The sequence below is a fragment of the Emydura macquarii genome, unplaced genomic scaffold (genome assembly GCF_026122565.2).
Source record: "Emydura macquarii macquarii isolate MOO-44397 ecotype Brisbane River unplaced genomic scaffold, CSIRO-AGI_Emac_v2 contig_1119, whole genome shotgun sequence".
Classification (NCBI taxonomy): domain Eukaryota; kingdom Metazoa; phylum Chordata; order Testudines; family Chelidae; genus Emydura; species Emydura macquarii.
In genome coordinates this window covers 1,296,541-1,310,021 of record NW_027131256.1, presented here as the reverse complement: position 1 = coordinate 1,310,021, position 13,481 = coordinate 1,296,541, and the positions used below count along the sequence as shown (strand labels likewise).

Below are 13,481 nucleotides of genomic sequence, written 5' to 3'. Positions count from 1 at the left end.
GATTTATGCGCCTTTCCAACACTGTGAATCCAGTTCACTTGGCCCTATGAATACTCTGGGACACCCATCCTGTCTGAGTAGCACTGAAATGAAAAATAAGAAGTTAAAGTATTAATAACCATTGTAACAGAACATCTATTTCCTGAAATACCAAAGAATGATACTAAAAATATAATCACAGGTCTGTTTCAGATTCTAAATGCATTCTTGTAAGACATTTTCTCTGGACCAGATAAAAATAAATCACAAAAACTGATAAAATTACAAGTGAGCAGGGGATGCTATTTTAACTGGATTAATGGGATTATGATAGGGGGCATCTAGTCTAACTATACTAACAAAAGACCCTCAAGAACATCTTTGTTTATCAGCCCATCCAGGAAAATAAAAGTTCTCTCAGAAAGCATAAAGACTGATGAGGATTATTTGCACCTCTGATATCAAAGGACTGCCTCCATGAACGGAGAGGCTACGCAAGTTTCCACCTTGGTGGAAAGAAGTGTGCACTGTCCCAAAAATTTGATTGCAAAGTTGGAGGACTTGTTCAGTGCATTATTCAGATACTGGAAGGAAAATAAGCATTAAGATGAATAGGAATCTCCATTATGTATGTAGAGAACTGCATTACATATCCAAGATCAGTAGCTTCCACCTTTTATGAACACTCACCAGCAATCTTACAAAATATTCTTCCCTTAGCCACCAAGCTGCCGAAATCAATCTGTCAATAAGTTTTATAAGCTACATACCAGACAGAGGCCCTTTCATCCTCTTTCCTCCTCCAACCAAATCAGCTTGGTCACTGACTGAAGGTCCAGGGTTCTTAGAAGGAGATCCTGAAAATTTGTATTGTGTCCAATGTCTCACAGCCCAGCTCTTCATCCTGCTTCTCTGCCCAGCTAACAATGCCAGTCTTCTCCTTTTCTACATGGCACCTCGGTGCTATCCAGAAGCACCTCCAGCAGGGTATAGGGTGACACCTGAGGATTCTGTCCAACTCATCACAGAAGGGGCAAGTTTCTACCACAAAGTGAGGCAATAACAGTTGATCCAGGACATTCTGTCCATTCAGCAACCCAGTCATACTTAAATATCACTTATGACTGAGTTCTATGATCCCTGTCCACGCTGGTATGTCAAATCAAATGCAATCCAAAAAAGTGGTTGTAAAGCTTGTACATTATTGGGAACACTTGTGTGTGTGTAGAGTAAAGTGTTAGGCACATCATAGGACTCACACAAGGGTTAGCATGCCAAGTTTCTCTAGTGCGAACAGTGCCTGTGTCGAATGAACAAATCTACAGGTACCCCAGAAATAAAGCCAAAGTTGGCACAACTATAGTAGCTTCCTTTGTGATATCACTATTGAACAGATTATATGTCTTTAGATAGATTTCTTCTATGTTGGAGGAGAGGAAAGATCACATGGACAGGGAACTGGGACTATAGCCTGGGTCAGCCAGCACCAAAAGCTATGTCAAAAGTCTCTTAGCTGTTACCAATAGCAAGTTCCTTTTCCTGTCTATAGGCCAGCAATTAGAAGGCATCATGCACATTCAAAATATGTGAGAAACAGCTTTTCATTTGGCATGTCTACTTTAGAAAAGCAGATCGTGTTTGTCCCAGAAGATTATTGTGACTCAGAAACAGAATCATGAAACGCAAAAGAGCAAAAAGTAAGCGTAACCCAGGTTAATGGATCTGACTAAAGAAGGAACCAAGTTTTTTGCCAGATAGTTGAGAGATGGGATGTGATGAGATGAAGCATGCTCACCTTGACAAGGATTTTCTGATTTTGAGCCTTGTGACTGGGTGAACCCTGGTGGATGGAAGGCTGACTAAGCCAATCAGAGGGGGGAATGAAAGGATGGCCCTGTCTAAGGGGAGTGCAGGTAATCCTGTCTCCCGCTCTCTGAGGGGAGTTTAGGCCATTTTCTGTTGTCTCTCCCTGCCAGCGGGTTTTGCCCTGAAAGGAGTTTGCTGAACTACTCAGCAAGAGAGCAACTGTCTTGAAGGAGGCCCCCTACATTGTGGGGACTTTTTCTACTGTGAGTAACGTGTATTGCTGTTGCAGAGGTTAGCCCCCTGCGTGAATCAGCTCCCTCAGCACCTCGTTACACTCAAGCAGCTTCAGGCCTGCAACAACTCAAGGTAGATGGGTTCCTCCACATTACAGAGCCCACTAGTGTGGAATAAACTGGACTCATAAATCCAGGGAAATCCATCCTGGGGTTGTGTTACTTGTGGATTATATGATGTAACTGATGTATCCACTTTAAATCCATCTTCCCCTTCCCTTTATATGCTTCCTCTGTACTTCCCTTATAAATAAAGCGTACACTAATTGTTGATTCATCCATTACAGAGTTATTAGAAGAGTATATGTATAAGGTATCGGGCAAATCGTAGAGGTAAGTACAGAGTCAGGAATAATTGAAACCACAAAGAGAGGTATGGTGGGCTTCTTGACTCCTTTAAATAGTCAGGTGGAGGCACCACCAGTTAATAGCTACTAAGCCTGGCCATTGACCCACTGCAGTCAAAGCAGAAGGATGCTGGGTAAGGACTCCTGTTAATGATTAACTGCCATTAAGGGTCTGGCGACCTGTAAAACCCTCTTACATAAGTAACTGGGAGGGTTTAATAGTCAAAATATCTAGAACTGTTTTGTGTAGCATTTAACTGTAGAGGCTAATTAAAAAAGAACTAATTTCTAGAAAATGTTAAATATTCAGCACCTCTGCCCTTTCAATTACGGCAGAAAAGCTCATAATAAATGTATTCCAAGATGTCTAACAGGTCTTCCATGAATAGCAGAGAATAATCAGGCTTAACCTTGCTGATATTTTTAATAAGACACAAACAAGGATGGGAAATACCTTATATTCAGGTTGCCTGCACAGTAACAAAAAAGGATAACCCCATTTTTTTAAAATCCAGCACAAATCACCTTTAAAGAACGCTTACTATATGCAGAAAGGGCAGTGTATTTCACACCACTCTCAGAGAAACACTGTAAACTTAGGGAATTTTAAAAAGATACTGTTCACCGTTACTAATATCTTTAGGATTAATAAATACGTTCAATGGTATCACTCACACATCTTGGACAATGAAAAGAGACTACTCAAATTCACTTTCGTTTGTCAGCCATTTCATTTTACGGCCCATGCACTAGAATTATTTTTTAAATGTAGTAAAAAATTCTTCATCTGAAATTTAAAAGAAAAAGTTTCTGAGAATTTGTAAAGTCTAGTTTTTCTACAGAATCCAAGTCTGAAGCCTAACTTGGGCCAACCCAACCTTATATTACAGAGGCATGATGCTACAGAGAGCCCGCTAAGGCCATCTAGACCAGTCAGTCAGCACTAACAGTTCAGTTCTGGTACTTAACTATGGTGTCCCTCCACTAGTGACCATTACCAGAAAAACTGCAATCACTACCACTTCAGTTTGTTCTCATAGCTGCTGCTTCCTTTGCTCTGCTGAGATAGTTGGGAAGCTAAAACAGGGCCACCTGTCCAACACAGCCACAAATTAGGGCCAGGTGTTGAGAGCTTGAAGAGACAAAATCATGGTGGACAAGGGCCTGGGAGCTAAGGGACCCCAGACAGTGTCAAATGTAGCTGTGTGAGGAAGAAGGGCACAGAGAACTCAAAAGCAGACACATTTGGGAAACACAGAGAATAAATGCTACAGACATTTGATGTTAGTGAGAGCAAGGCTATATGAATGACTCTCCATTCGTGGGCCCTTCCAAAATCATTATGCCCCTTACATGACAGTACCACTTTCAGCCACAATTAAGCAATCGTAACTTTCACATTCGCCAGAAGAAAATTATGCTATCTATCGATGTCAAGCTACATTTTCCTGGAAACAGCAAAAGGAAAACCACATTACAGAGCTAGGCCAGCTGCAGTCCCCTTTCTTAGGTTTCCTTTGGACCCAATCCTATTCCCATGTATAAGTCCCTTAAATGACAGCAAGATCAGGCATGGTTCTCTTAGGTGAAAGGCACAAAACCACACGTATATACTACACCTGTGCCTGTGCTCATCGTGTCCTTGTCCATGGATCAAGAAGCCGCCAAGGTTTTTGCCCCCCTTGCTGGTATCCACGTGAGGAATGAGCACATCCTCCAAACCCAGATCAAAGCGTTTGTGTTTGGAAGAATCCGGGAGAAAGAAGAACGCCCCGAAACAGAGGGTGATGAAGGCACTCAGGATCAGGAGCAGGATGAATTTTTCGGACAGTCTCAGCGTAGCCCGGTGGTGCGGGAAGGAGGCGGTCCCCAGGTTCAGCGGGGGTATCCGACGCCCAGACAGGGGCAGCAGAGCCGGGGTGGTCATCGTCCCTCCGAGAGCAGCCCGGCGGGTTGATCACCTCATCGCCGCCGGCCGCGAGCGGGGCAGCCCGTCCGCACGGCGCCAGCCGGAGCGCCTCAGCCCCCGGCCAGGCGCGCGCCGAGCCAACCGCCGGAGCGTCCGCCCGTCCCCACCGCCGGCGCCTTCCTGCCCGCCGCGGGCCCGGACCAGTCCCGCGCCCGGACCAGCCCCGCAGGGACGGGCTCAACGGCGAGCGGCCGGGCTGCGCCGGCGACCCCCGCACCCACGGGGCCCCATGCCGCCCTCCCCGGGCCGGGCAGGCGGATGCGCGGCGGTAGCTACTCGGCGCCGGGGCGGCCGGAGGGGCGCCGGGGCCGTGCCCGGCGAGCGGCGGCCGTTCCCCAGCGTGCGTGAGGCCGGGCCAGGCGAAGGCTCCTTCCGCGCCCAGCCCCCCCCCTTGAAGCAAAGCGGCGGCGGCGGCGACGCGTCAGTCCGACCCCCCCCCCCGCCCGCGGCGCATGCGCGGCTCGCGCCGGCGTCTGACGCACACCTGCCAGCGCGCAGGCGCGGTCTCTAGGAAGCGGCCGGCCGCCATGCGAGCCCCGCCCACTACGGGGAGGGACGGACTGACCTGTGCCCCGCCCTCCCCCCATCGCCCCGCCCCCAGGCCCAGGTGGGGAGTGGGCAGGGCGTTGATGCTGCCCCCTAGAGTCTGGGAGGAGAAAGTACCGCTGTCCAGCCCCAGCCTGCTAGAGCAGGTTCCCTTACAGGTGGCAATGGTCAAGGTGTCCAGTGTAGTTATAAATGAATCCAGGGCAAGGAGCACACCCGCTATAAGCAGAACAGTATACGTGGAACACACAGGGCCTGGGCCGGATTAACTCTCATCTGGGCCCGGTGCTATTAGATTTTGTGGGACCCCTTCCGGGCCAGAACAGTGGTGGTCTGGGAGCAAACCAGCCAGCCTGGGGGGCAAGGCGGGCCAGCGCTGTGGTGCGGTGTAGACCAGCGGCGCTCCAGGGACTGGGAACGCTGGAACCGGAGGCACAAGTCCGGCAGTGCTCCAGGGGCTGGAAGGAAGCGCCTGGGCCGGGCCTGGGGCAGACCGGCCAGCCTGGGGATGGGGCAGCGTTGTGGCGTGGCGTGGGCTGGCAGCACTCCAGGAGCTGGGGTGGACTGGCCAGCCTGGGGCCGGGTTGGGTTTGCACCTGGTGCTGGGGCACTTTGGCAGTAGAGGAAGCGGGCCTCTGGGGCATGGGATGGCCAGGGTAGGTTGGGGCGGGGCAAATCTGGAGCATGGGTTCTGGGCGCTTGGAGCGCTCCGGGACTGGGACCACCTGGCCAGCCTGGAGTGGCTGGTGCTCACCTGCTCGGGCCGCCTGTGGCGGGGCTCTGACAGGAGAGGAGTGGAAGGGGTGTGGCTTCAGATTGAAGGGGCAGGGCCAGGGGTTAGACTCCCCGAACAGATGGTTCACCAGCCCCCCAGATTTATTTTTGTGGGGCCTCCCTTAGCCCGAGGCCCTGGGCTGCAGCCTCTAAAGCCCCTGCATTAATCCATCCCTGCACCTTGCCCCTTGTGGTATCCCACACTGGAACCTGTATGAGGTGTGATCAGTTACCATATTCGATGGGGCCCACATCCTGGGAAAATAAATCCTTCCCAAGCCTCCTCTTCTGGCCTTCAAACAACACTCCAGTCTGGCCAAACTCATCATCAGAAGCAAGCTCCCTACAGACTGGGACACATCAACTCAGGGCTGCCAGAATAACAGATACAAAACCTGCAGATGTAGCTCCACATCTATGACGATCAATATCCCCTATAGCTTACCTTTTCAAGAACTATGGTCCTGCACATGCCTATCACCACATGTGAAATCAGACAATCGCTTTGCTCTCAGATACACTCACACAGAAAAATTATAAAAGACAAAAATACTCACCCGTGGGTGAACGCTTATCACAAAGCAATTATTCCATATCTGACCTGATTCCTTGAGGGGCAAAATATTCGCACGTAGCCTGCCCTTTAAAGTGCAATCGGTCCCAAACCTGGGAAATCTATATAATAAGCAGGGATCCTAGTGTTTCATGATAAAAAAACCCAAAATTCTCTGATAAAAAAAACATAAAAATCCATGTTCTTCTGCAAATAAAATGAAATGCTGAACTTTAGTTTCCTTAGCCATAATATGTATATGTACATGTATCAGTTAAACACAATGTTTTATTGATATATTTACAGTTTTTAAGCAAATTCAAAGCCTACCAGTGCCATCAGTCATTAAAAAAAATAAAATGTATAGAATTGCAATTTGTATTTCTTACATATGCCAAATACTTCTGTGTCTGTACTCTCTATTTTCAGAAATTTGTTTTTTTGTTTGTTTGATTTTTTTTAATGCACAAAAAATAAAGCTCATGCTGTCATCCACAGGCAGCGCGGCTCAGGCTGTCTGCTGAATTCTTATTAAACAGTATAGAATCTTTTGGCCCACACAAAATTGTGCTTAGGTTTATGTGGCCCTCCTGTATAATAAAGTTGGGCACCACTAGAATAAGTAACACTGATACTTATATTAAAAATTCGTTAATAGTTAATATATGTTTTTATTTTTTCACAAAATGTAAAAACTAAAGATTCTCTGTAAAAATGCAAATTCTGCATTTTTCCATGTTACAGGCATGGCTGACAGATCTTTTGGGGCAGACCGCATATCAGTATCCTGGAGCTTCAGGCTATCTTCAATGCCTCTCTCTCTTTCCTAGACTGCATCAAAAGGAGTTCACATATTTACTGACAATACCACTGTGATGTATTATGTGAACAAGCATGGGGGAGCACACTCCAGAGGCAATCAGGCTGTGGCAATTCTGCACCAATGAGAGTATCAGTCCGATAGCCTATCACTTGCCCGGGATCCAGAATCATCTCACAGACCATCTCAGCAGGAAATGCCATCTGTTCTGTTCTTGAGGGGACCTCAGTCCAGGCTCTCAGATCAACACCTTCCAATACAGTTGGCAATCAGCAACTCCTGTACGCTTTTCCTCTGATCCTGATAATTCCACAAGTCATCCTCAAGCTGAAAGTGGATTGGACCAAGCTCCAGCATGGCTGAGGCAGTGTTGGTTTTTCAACCTTCTCACTCTGTTGATTCAGCCTTGCCCCTCTATCCCAACCTGCTCACGTAGAATCACGATTGCACTCTGCATCCCGCACTCAGCTCTGTGCATCTCGCGGATTGGCTGATCCATGTGGAAGAAGAGCAATGTGCGGTGGGTGTTCGACAGGGCCTACTCAGTAGTAGAAAACCCTCTACCAGGATAGCCTATTTGGCAAAGTGGATTTTTCAATGTGGTCACTGGCCCTCAGAGTTTAGCCAATGCTAGCTAGTGTTCAAGACATCTTGGAGTATTTGTTGCATCTTCAGTCATCAGGCCTTATGCTTAGCTAGTTGAGGACACATCTAGCAGCTATCTCAGCTTTTTCTCCACCCATTCATGGAAGATTGGTGTTTTCCAGTGCTATGTTGGTGAGATTCTTGAAAGGAACTCTTTGTGTCCATTCGCCGGTGTAGGAACCAGTTCCCTCGTGGGACCTTAACAGGGTCTTAGCGGCTCTCATGGGATCTCCATTCAAGTCTCTGGCATTCTGCCCCTTTCCTATCTTATGTCAAAAACCTGCATTCCTTGTGATAACATCTGTGAGAAGAGTGTGACTTGCAAGCTCTGATGGCAGAACCTCCTTACACGCACTTCTCCAAAGACAAATTGACATTGCAGCCGGACCTGAAATTTGTGTCTGAAGTGGTCTCTCAGTTTAATTTAAACCAGGTGGTATATTTGCCTGTGTTTTTTCCTAAGCCACATTCATCTCCAGAGGAGCAGCATCTTCACACATTACACATCAGACAATGTCTGGCCTTTTATCTGGACAGGACTAAATCCTTTTGGGCTTTGCCTCCTCTATTTGTTTCATATGCAGACTATATGAGGAGACAGGCAGTCTCTTCACAGACTATTTCTAAGTGGATAACCTCCTGCGTCAAGACTGCATATGAAAGGGCTTCATCTCTGCCCCCTCTACAAGTACGGGCTCATCCTACAAGAGCACAAGCTATGTCAATAGTGTTCTTCAGTGACATTTCATTATTGGATAGTTGCAAGGCTGCCAAATGGTCATTGATACATACATTTATGAATAGCCCACCAACAGGGAGGGGCAAAGGGGGCAATTGCCCAGGGGTCCGGCCATTTAAAATGGCCCTGGCCATGGGTGGCAGGTGAAGCTTCCCCTTGGGGAGGCTAGCTTCCTGTCCTATCTCTTTCACCCACAGTCCCACCCACACTAAAGCCCCGCTCTGACCCAGGCCCCACCCGGCCTTGCCGCTTGCTGCTCGCCACATCCCTTCTTTCCCCCCCTCTGCTCGGCTTGCCTGCCATCGCTCACTGCATGCGTCGCTCCTCTCCTTTCCCACTCAGCCCCCCTGCCATCACTCGCCATCTGGGGGGAAGCGGGTTTGGAAGAGAACGGGCCAAGTGGGGTGGGGGGCGGAGCTTGGGGTGGAGTGTGGGTGGGACCTCAGGCAGAAGAGGCGGGACAGGGAGATAGTCTCCCTAAGGGGAAGCTTCACCCTCTGCCCATGGTCATAAACCTCAGGTCTCCCTTTCTAGGGGGGCCATTGACTTCTGCCCTGAGGCCCGTAATTGCTGTGTGCCTGTTTATGAACCATTCTGCCATTACCGTGGCATCCAGAGCAGATGCAAACTTTGGGAAAGCGCTTCTGCAGTCCTTGTTTAAATGGACTCTGAGCCCCACCCGATGGGGATACTGCTTGTGTGTCACCTAAGTGGAATACACGGCTGTGTCTACTTGAAGAAGAAACAGTTACTTATGGTAACTGTTGTTTTTTGAGATGTGAACACATCTGTATTCCGTGACCCACCCTCTGTCCCCTCTGAATTGGAGTCTAGTCTCTGGGCATTTGGCGTGAAGAAACTGAGAGGGATTGGGGTTGCACTCCTCATGGAGCCACGGGAGGGGCTATGGCCATGAGGCATGAGCACCGCGCCTCTGCGGGTACTAGTAGGCAAAATTTCCTGGCTCCGATGTGCTGGGTGCGCACACAGCTAAGTGGAATACACATCCGCATCACATCCCAAAGAACCACAGTTACAGTAAATAACCATTTCTTCACTTCCTCTCCACTTCTCTCCCTACCTGAGAGGACAATTGCCAGGAAACCCTGTGGGATGAACTTTGAGATTTGCTAGTCCCTCTGTCTCCCTCCCCCATCCCAAATTCAGCCCCAGACAAACATTACATGAAGGAAAATGGCTTTTTATCTGATACTTTTGCCTGCTGTCTCTTCTATTTTCAGTTCTGTTTTTTGTTGTTATTGCTGTGAGACAGGAATGTTTTGCATGATTAGCTGATTACAGTGCCCGGCAGCCTTTTCAGTGTAGACTGCCAATTAGCTCTCTGTCTTAACTTGTACTAGTTCTTAATTTATACCTTTGGGGATCTGCTCTGGATCCAAAGAAAAGGGCTAGAAATTTATGTATTTTACTGTAAAGGAGAATCTCAGCTTTCAGGAGGAAAAGGTGGCTGTTAAGAAGAGGGTTTTGCAGCCCTCTGCAGCTCACGAGTGCATTCAGGAAGAGAAAATCAATAGTGTAGCTTCAGTCTATGGGCAGGAAGAGTCAGTCCAATCCAGAAGAAGGAAATTCCCTTGGTTAAAATTATTATACCATACAAAAGAGAATTGTTTTGGTTTTTTTGGATTGGAACCAAATGAGAATGAATGTGGCACACATTTTCCCCCTATCCTCTGGAGCCCAATTCTATACAAGAAAGGCCTATTGACTTCAAAGAGAATTACTTGCCTCCTGTGTGGGAAATTAGGGCCCCTTGTGGGCTTTACTGGGACAGGAAGACTGGATTTGACTAAAATAATAGATGATGATTTTTTAACACAAAAAATATTATTCCCAACTCAGGGAAATTCTGTACGGTACCTCATTCTGACAGATAAAGATGAATTGATCACAGAGCTAAAAATGAGTGGTTTCCTAGGGGCAAATGATTTCAACCTAGTTATATTTGTTATGCACAGTGTACAGTCCCAATCACCAAAGTTATATGTAACCCTTCTGCTAGATAGAGAGGGTAACAACAAGTGCCAGGTATAATAATACCCTCACTCAGAGCTGTACTCCCCTTCCTGGCTCTAATTTAACATCTTTGGTCACCTTTCCCAGTGGTTCTTCTACACTTGCAAGCACTCAGGCGCTCTCTGTAAAATGAAACCACCAACATTGTTTCTTTGGGAAAATTAACTGTAAACTTACATAAAATAAAGATTTGCAAGACCCAAAAATGTATGAGGGATGAGGCCTGTCCCAGAGTTAATTATTCTACTAGTTGAGAGCCAAGAACTCTCAGTCCGCTCCCACCTACACCTACTCATGAAACCAATTAGACCCAGTCGTGGTCAAGTGTGTGCTACTATTTGGGTTCCGGGACATGGGCAGCCACAAGCCCACCCATGGCTAAAAGCCCCTCCCGCAGCCTAAGGGGAGGAGCTACTGAGCCTGGGACTCAACTGATTATGGGGAACAACAAATGAAAAAACAGGAATAAGCGTGAAGATTAAAGGGCTAAATGGAGGGAATCTGAAGGAGACACCGAGCAGAGAACCCCAGACAGTCCCCAATGGTCCTCAAAAGTAGCTAAGGAATCAGCAGACACAGTCCAGAGAAACTCTGCCCGGATACGTGAGCAGACAGAGGAACAGAAATAAGCCCCACAGTCACAGAGCACCTCCTCAGCCAACATCCTCTCCCTTGTGTTATAGATGGCCACCTTGGCCAAAGCAAGGAGGAGATTGATGAGGAGGTCCCGCAACTGTGGGGCCGTGGATGGGGTGTGCAAAAATCAGGAGTTGTGGGGAGTAGTGCATCCAGAATTTCAGGAGGAGGTTCTGGAGGAGCCGGAATAGGGGCTGCAACCTGGCATACTCCAGATATACACGTCTAGGGTCTCTCTCATGCCACAAAAGGGCCAGGTATCGGGATGAGGGGTGAACCACGCCAGGTACACACTCGTGCTCACAGCTCCATGAAGGAGCTGCCGGCTAATATCCCCAACGGGCTGTGGAACCAAGATGTAATACAGACTGGCCCACAGGGTTCCTCATCCTTGACAGGTGGTAAAAGGTCCTGTCACTTGATATCAGGGTGGGATGCAAGGAAATGAAAAGTGTCAAGCGGGTGCTGGAAGGTAGCTCTCCTTGCCTGCCTGTTATAGTTCAGTAAGGCCAGCAGCACCATGTCTGTGCTATGCGCTGCTGCCACTGATTCAATCCCACAAAATCAAGTCTGTTCCATCACCTCCTGCGTAGTGGTCTTGTTTTCCTTGTTATTTGGGGAGCCTATTGCTTTCCCTCTCTTTCTATGCTGTTATATCTTTCTCAGCCTGGAGATCAAAGTATTGGTGTTTATATTTGATTCTGGGAAGCTATGGCCCCTCCATCATCTTCAGTCCCTTCTTCCTACCCCCTTCATCCTCTCCTATCAGGAACCAGACCAGTCTGAAGCACTTGGAGGAGAGGAAGGTGATCAGGAACAGTCAGCATGGATTCACCAAGGGCAAGTCATGCCTGACCAATCTGATTGCCTTCTATGATGAGATGACTGGCTCTGTGGATGTGGGAAAAGCAGTGGACATGATATATCTTGACTTTAGCAAAGCTTTTGATATGGTCTCCCCTATCCTTACAGAGGTATGGGTTGGATGAATGGACTATAAGATGGATAGAAAGCTGGCTAGATCATCGGGCTCAATGGGTAGTGATCAACGGCTCGATGTCTAGTTGGCAGCCGATATCAAACTGAGTGCCCCAGGAGTCAGTCCTGGAGCTGGTTTTGTTCAACATCTTCATTAACGATCTGGAGGATGGGGTAGATTGCACCCTCAGCAAGTTCGTGGATGACATTAAACTGGGTGGAGTGGTAGATATGATGGAGGATAGGGATAGGGTACAGAGTGACCTAGACAAATTGGAAAATTGGGCCAAAAAATCTGATGAGGGTCAACAAGGACAAGTGCAGATTTCTGCACTTAGGACGGAAGAATCCCATGCACAGCTACACACTGGGGACCGACTGGCTAGGCAGTAGTTCTGCAGAAAAGGACCTACAGCGGGTTACAGTGGACAAGAAGCTGGATATGAGTCAACAGGGTACACTTGTTGTCAAGAAGGCTAATGGCACATTGGGCTGCATTAGTAGGAGCATTGCCAGCAGATCAAGGGAAGTGATTATTCTCCTTTTTTTTGGCACTGGTGAGGCCAGATCTGGAGTATTGTGTACAGTTTTGGGCCCCCTATTACAGAAAAGATGTGGACAAATTGGAAAGAGTCCAGTGGAGGGCAACAAAATGATTAGGGGTCTGGGGCACATGACTTATGAGGAGAGGCTGAGGGAACTGGGCTTATTTTGTCTGCAGAAGAGTGAGGGGGGATTTGATAGCGGCCTTCAACTACTTGTCCAAGGGTTCCAGGGAGGATGGAGCTAGGCTGTTCTCAGTGGTGGCAGATGACAGAACAAGGAGCAATGGTCTCAAGTTGCAGAGGCAGGAGTCAATGATAAAGCTATTGGAGGGCCAGACAGAGATGATGAAGACCCTCATTACCAGCAATCTGAGCACATCCATGCATGACTCCCCTTGCAACCACTAAAGAACTCTGCTCCATGCCCTCCCCAAACTTCACAACTCCATTCCTCGCTTGTTCCCACTTTCTCACAATACCTTTTGCACTCTATGCCTAGGGACTGGTATCCCAAATGACAGCTGGAGTTACACACAGATGTGAGAGCCCTAACCGTGACACTGTCCTGCTTGACCAAAATTTGTGCTTTGTCTTGTTATTAAACTTGAGTCTTTGAAATAAAATGAGTCTTTATTTGTGTCACACACACGTCAGCCAGTGCTAACATTCAAACACAGCGGCATAGGTAGGAATATTTGCTTAGTACAATTAACAATTAACACTCTGCAAGCAACCATTACAGGGGTTATTCAAGGCAGCAAGTAAACATTATCTGGCCAAAGGCATCACATAAAGACACGTTACTGGAAATCATTGT

General features: G+C 47.8%; 1 protein-coding gene across 2 annotated transcripts in view; it reads right to left on the bottom strand.

Annotated features, from left to right (window-relative positions):
- MAN1A2 (mannosidase alpha class 1A member 2) overlaps positions 1 to 4,768 on the bottom strand; it is a 206,864-nt gene extending 202,096 nt beyond the window's left edge. For both annotated transcript variants that reach the window (XR_010919333.1, XM_067545975.1), the window contains exon 1: positions 4,045 to 4,768. Coding sequence is in view for 1 of the 2 variants with exons in the window: in XM_067545975.1 (XP_067402076.1) it covers positions 4,045 to 4,352 (308 nt within the window). In the remaining variant the exon portion in view is untranslated. The remainder of the gene's footprint in view (positions 1 to 4,044) is intronic.
- Positions 4,769 to 13,481: the final 8,713 nt, after the last annotated feature.